The following is a 6,323-nucleotide window of genomic DNA, read 5'->3' as shown; positions in this document are numbered from 1 at the left end:
CTCGCCCATGCCCTACACAGGCGTACCCCTGATTAGCAAAGTGTGCTTTGCTAATCCACTAGCTAAATTGAGAACCAATCTTAACTTCACAGGGGCCCATTAGAGAATCAGACTCAAGGTTGAATATCCTGGTAACATTCACTTCACTTCCCTATCTGCCCTCTGAAGAGGAGGAAGGGGATGTGAGATGGCAACGAGGCCCCCGTGCCAAAGTAGTATTGCCCGCTTTTCCTGCTTAGAAGTGTACTGTCCTTTAAGATGTACTTGCTGAAAGTTATATTCTGCTTGTTTACCAATGAACTGGTTTGCTAAACCCACAACTTTTAACTGAATTTCTTTCCAGGGATCTCACAAATCTTCTTGAAGAATATCTAAGAACTAGGACTCCACACACAACAAAGACATAATGCAGATCACTAGCCCAGGCAGATACAATAATCTCATAATAGTAGGGGGTCCAGCCCCTGTTCTCTTTTTTTTTTTTTTTAATACCGGTAATCAAACTCAGGACCTTGCGCTTGCCAGGCAGGCACTTATGCCACTGAGCTATATCCCCAGCCCTAGGTTTATTTGTTTTTTTTTTTCAACCCTTGTTCTCTCTCCAGTTGGTTGGATGTTGAAACCCAATCTACACACACTTGAGGGTCGAGGTCAGGGTGTCCTACAACCCTGCTTCAGGAGTTGTAGGAAACCACAAGCTTGCTTTTTGATGAAATCACATTCCTTCCATTGGGGATTACAGGGTTCATATGGCCCTGCCTTAGGGGGAGACAAGGTAGAAGGCACCAGATGGGGAGGGGACAAGGTAGAAGGCAGCAGATCTTCCCTCCTGGCTATCCATGGAGTACACAATCCTGCCAGGAGGAGAACAGGGGAGAGACATCCATGCGCTCTGAGGTGGCAATGTCAAATGGCACGTTGTGTTCGGAAGTCTGAGCACATGGTGGCCCTGCCTACTCCATAGGATTGGGATTTGCAGGGCACCCTGTGCTTTGGTGTCTGCCATAAACCTAACACTACTCTCCCAGATCTCAGATAATCACATGGCCCTGTCATTGGCAGGCAGGGGACACTTGGCCTTGCTCTTTAGGTTTGGGGACACAGGCCAGACCTAGTTCGTTCATTCATTGAGCAGATATCTATTATTCACCTGTGAATGACATTCACGGTCCCCTGCCTCGGTGGACAGCCCTCCCACGGGGTAGGAAGTGTATGCGGGGGTCTAATCTATCCTTCCCAAAGGAGTGTAAAATTAGTATAAGAAAGATGAGATGTTCTTTCTCCAATTAGAGAGCTTGTCTCAGTGTGGCACCTTTGTAAAATCTGTTCTCTGTGCATCCATGGATCCCAAATGGCTTAAGTGAAAAGAATTCCTGGGACAGCACTAGTAGATGGGAGAAGGATTGAGGATCATGAAAATGTATTTAGATCCTCGGGGTGGATGCTGGGAAGGCAGGCACTGCCTAACCCATTAGGAAGGGAAACAGGAATCAGGAGTCTGATCTCCTACTCCGTCCACTGCAGGAATCGGTGGGCAAGGATCCTGGTGGCCCTGGCTTCAGTTTGACAGCTGCGGTGGACAGGACTTTGGAGCAGCCGTTCCCGGTTGTGCCGGGTTCATTTAGAGAAATCAACACCACTTTTAGAGTCCTGTCTCCAGCTTAGCTCCGAAGGCTGAGAACGGTGCAAAGTCTCCAAACAGCATTCCGGGGCGGTGCTTCAGGCTGGCAACCCCTGACTGAGCCTGGAACGCCTGGGTGGGCGGGGCTTGGGGGAAAGACGTGATGAGGGGGATTTGGAGGGCGGAGCTGCTGAAGGGGCGTGTCCTTTACATATCTCCTCCTGATTGGCTTCAGCCGGGGGGGCGGGACCCTTGTATGGCCATTCAGCGCTTCCGCTGGAGACCCTTTTTAACCTCCCCAGGTCTGGTCCCGGACCCAAGATTGGTCCACAAAGACAGCCGCACCATGTGGAGGCTGCAAGTTGTGCTGGGCCACCTTACCGGCCGGCCCGAGTCCGGCCCCGCGCTGCAGGCTGCGCAGTGCCTCGGCGGCTTCCCGCAGGCTGCAGCGGCGGACGTGGTGGTGGTGCACGGACGACGCACGGCCATCGGCCGAGCTGGCCGCGGCGGCTTCAAGGTGAGGCCCCTCGGGGAGAGCTCTGGGCATGAGAAGGTGTCCCTGTGCGGGCTGGGTTCCGGCCATTTGCTCGTTCCCCCGGGATCTGAGGCGATCGGCACCCGCTCTGTAGTCGCATTGTCGCTTTGGGGTGGAGATGTGCGAGCGGGGTTCACCGCAGCTGCGGGTCCCCTGCAGGACACCACCCCCGATGAGCTTCTGTCAGCCGTCTTGAGTGCTGTTCTCCAGGACGTGAAGCTGAGTCCGGAACAGCTGGGAGACATCTCCGTGGGTAAGCGCGCTGAGCTGGGCCTTCCCGATCTTCACGTCCGTCCAGGTCTTCCTTCCACACATCCTGACTCCCGTTTTCACTGAGGGAAACTGACCCCCAGTTTTTACTGTGATGGACTCCACCGTTTTGAATGTGATCTTCTGAGAACCAGTGTAATTAACCCCAACACCAGACGCGTTGTGTTCCCTCTACAGGCACATACTGCTTGTCAAATATGATGGAAAGCAGGAATGCCCATACCTACAAGGGTTTCAAGACTGTAGGAGGCAGGAGACCAAGGATCCCTACCATCCTACCTATGCCACGATAGGAACATAACACCATCAGAACAACCCTCAAAGACTGAAAAATCGAGACCCAGGGAAAGTACCCTAACAGCTAGGACTTGAACCCAGGCCCTGACTTTCAGTCCAACACTGTTCCCATCCCTACACCTCTACTATTGAAATATAACAACATAACATAAGGCACGGTTACATCCAGTGGATGCAACTACTGGGTGGGAAATAACAGTCCCTTCTCTCTGGAGTCAGGGCAGGCTTTGAAGAGAACATTTGCAAAGTATGTATTTTCAGAATCTCATTTCCATCCTCCATAGAACCAGTTCTGTTACATTGGAGCTCCACATACATTCCTCTTTGCCTGAAATTGTCTAAGGCCCTACCTTGAAGGGCAAGCTACTGATTTGAAGAGCAGGGCACATGGGCAAACTGTCTTGGGACCCTCCAGCACTAGGGCTCCTGCGTAACAGAACAAGCTGTTAGGTGGCAGGCTCCCTTGTTCCAGACACTGACATACCAGTGGCTCAAGTGAGTCTGTGGAAGGCTCAAGTTCCTGAAGAAAGATCTGGAATGTCTTCTTTCTAATACTTACAGCTGTACCATAATGCCCAGAGCACCATGAGGCACTGAATAAAGATTTTTTTTTTCCATAGGAAATGTGCTTCAGCCTGGGGCTGGGGCCACCATGGCCCGGATTGCCCAATTTCTAAGGTAAATTTATCTATTTCTGACTCTTAAATTGGCTGTTGTGACTCCTGAATGAGTCCCATTCCCAAGGAACTCAGCTGGTGGGTGGTGGAGCATCAGGTTGAAATCAAATATTGAGGTTACTAGAATCCTCAGAACCCTGAACTTCGGAGCACAACCTTTTCCCTACTTTGGGGGCTGGAATATTAACAGACACTCAGCAAAGATACACAGGGCTGTAGGACTGGAGCAAAGGTCCTCAATGAGCTGATTTCAACAAAAGCCAGCTTGTTGCTTGCTTTCTAAAAGTGCGGACTCTCCTGATTCATTAGTTTAAATGACCATATAAACATGCCAGAAAATGACATTTCTTATTTGCTCATTGAGCAAACTGGGAACTCTAGACCCATCCAACAGAGAAACTTGAGCATGGGGCAGGGCCTTGGAACAGAGGAAGGCCTGCATAAGCCCTGACCAACTTGGCCTTCAGCACCTACACTCCCAAGGTGGGAAACCATGTTTAAATTACCTCCATGTGTAAATACCAGACCTACTTACCATTATGCTTTGAGCTCCATGGTCTAGAAACAGTGACATGACTAGTCAGCGATAAGACAGAAAAAGATACAAAAACACTAGAATTTGAAAGTTTCAGAAGGCCTAGCCTGCAGTTCAGGGTCAGCTTCTCTCCAGAATCATCATCTAGCACCATCTCCTAGCATCTTCCCACCTTCATTTTTCCTCTTCCAACCAGTCTGCCTGCTATGCCCCCAAAGTGCTCATTCTGTCCCCTGGGAATGCTGTCCTAACATCCTCTTTCTCCCCTAGGTAAACTCTGCCCGAACAGTCTGACTATTTGGGCAAGACTTTTACCAGATCCAGAGCTTACAAAGAGAGACCTTCCTTTCCAAAACTACCACGTCCTTCCCTGCGAGATGGCTGTGCCATCTGGCCCTGCTGCTTTAGTCTCTGTTGGGGGATCCCTTTTCTGTGTGTTGGTCAGGCTTCATGGAGGGCACAATAGTGTTAGACACCCCAGCATCTCACAGGAGGTGTTCCTTGCTCAGTAGGTATTTGGTAAAATATTGCTGGATTAGATGAAGCAGCAATAATCAGTTGTTTTAAAATTAGGGTACCTGGGAGTTCAACAGGTCTAGCAACACACGTCTCCCTGCAAAAGTCCCTGCATAGTCTGGCTCTGTCCCTAGCTCAGAGGTTTACAAACATGGCTGCACACCAGAACCACCAGGGCGCATTCATTCCCAGAGCGGCATGAAGGAGGCCTGAAAATGTCCCGAGACCTTTGTACTGTCATCAGAGGCAGATTACCTGGCTTGGGGAGGGGACCCCACTAGGTTCCAGCGATGGGCCCAGTGTGAGAGCTTGGAAAGCCCTGGAGCAAGAGGTATTAGAACAGTGGTGGCCAACAGAGATCTTTATCCCAGTGGGAACATGAAGACCCAGCCATGGGATGACTAGTGAGACCGGGGTATGGATTTTGCAGACCTTATACTTGACATATGGCTTCTGTGCTAGAGAAGTCCCAGCAACAAGCATACTTCTCTCTTCTCTGGGGAAAACAGATGTTTGTTTTTTACAGTTGAATCTTCAGAGGGAGAGAAGGAAGGATCCCTGTATCCCAGACAGGCTTCCCTTGCCTTGGCTTCAGGAAAATCATAGGATGGGAAGGTGTGCGTTTGTGGGGCCTCTGGAACAAGTGCCTGCAGAGATGGGGTCTGCCCACTAGCTTCTCTTCCCTGGACTCTTAGATCTCACAGAGGCAGAACTGGAAGATTACCCCTTTGGTGTACATCTTCTAATGTGGGAGGTCAGGTGTCCCTGGACTACAGGCCTACTTTCTATAAAAGCTTGGCAGGGCAGGGGGCTGACTGTCACCTCAAAATTCTCTTGCAGTGGCATCCCAGAGACTGTGCCTTTGTCCACTGTCAATAGGCAGTGCTCATCTGGGCTGCAGGCAGTGGCGAACATAGCTGGTAAGTTGTGAGTGGGTTGTGTGCTTGGCTGCATCCTGCCTCTCCGACTTCCCCCACCGGCATGGGTAACCCCAATGGCTGCTAAGCCAGCAGTAAGAACTTCTACAAGGGCTCTTGAGCACACAGGGAGTGCAGGAGCTCCAAGGTTTTGAAGATACTTCTGAGTCTTCTGTCTCTGAAGCTGGGCTCAGTGACAACAGAAAGCAGGGTAAGGGACTCTGTGGCTCCCAGGGCACACAAACTCTGATGGATGGTTATGAAATGCTTCTGTTGCAGGTGGAATAAGAAATGGGTCTTATGACATTGGCATGGCCTGTGGGTAAGACTTTCTGTTTGCTAGAGCTTACTAACCAACTGTGATGCTCAAACTAATGCTAGTCTCCTAAATCGAGAAGGACCGTGATTGAAGGCTTCTCCTTAATCTCTCTAGGCATCTGGCTGGGAATGGGTTCCTTCAAATGCAGTCTAAGAGTGGCCCCAAATCTAGCTGCTCAAGAATGGCTCATATCTCAGTACTGATGAGGGTGGAGAATTGTCCTCTTAGTTTTCTTTCACGGAAGTCTCTTAGGGCAGAACATGTGGGAACACATAGCATATGACTTTCCTTGTGTGACCTTTTTAAGTGATGATGTTGCTAAAAGTGAAGAGCCTCTTTTGGTTCCTTAAAGGCAGTGACAACTCATTACTGTTCACTAGGCTGTCTGTTCCCTTATTCCCAAACTAGTATGCAGCTGGAAACATCTGGCCATCAACTGGGTTCTGAGACACAGGGTAAGATCTCTGGTTGTTTGGTCACTGTAACCTCCACCTAGACAGAGGCTCCATCTTTGTGTGCAGGACATGACCCAGATAGGAAGTATTTCCCAGTCCCTCTGGAAAAGGGTGGAGCACTAGAGCCCAGGCTGGAGGTGTCTGGTGCTGCACAGGCAGACTGAGGGAGACTTTCACACAC

At 50.1% G+C, this 6,323-nt stretch overlaps 1 protein-coding gene across 1 annotated transcript in view; it reads left to right on the top strand.

Moving 5' to 3' along the window:
- The first annotated feature begins 1,924 nt into the window (after window positions 1-1,924).
- LOC102014255 (3-ketoacyl-CoA thiolase B, peroxisomal-like) overlaps window positions 1,925-6,323 on the top strand; it is a 12,264-nt gene continuing 7,865 nt past the window's right edge. Inside the window, exons 1-5 of the mRNA XM_005383729.2 lie at window positions 1,925-2,138; window positions 2,316-2,409; window positions 3,344-3,401; window positions 5,292-5,371; window positions 5,648-5,690. Coding sequence (XP_005383786.1) covers window positions 1,968-2,138; window positions 2,316-2,409; window positions 3,344-3,401; window positions 5,292-5,371; window positions 5,648-5,690 — 446 coding nt within the window. The 5' untranslated portion in view covers window positions 1,925-1,967. The remainder of the gene's footprint in view (window positions 2,139-2,315; window positions 2,410-3,343; window positions 3,402-5,291; window positions 5,372-5,647; window positions 5,691-6,323) is intronic.

This window comes from Chinchilla lanigera, unplaced genomic scaffold (assembly GCF_000276665.1).
Source record: "Chinchilla lanigera isolate Chin_1 unplaced genomic scaffold, ChiLan1.0 scaffold00020, whole genome shotgun sequence".
Classification (NCBI taxonomy): domain Eukaryota; kingdom Metazoa; phylum Chordata; class Mammalia; order Rodentia; family Chinchillidae; genus Chinchilla; species Chinchilla lanigera.
Note: the sequence above shows the minus strand (reverse complement) of the source record. Positions and strands in the feature narration are given on the sequence as shown.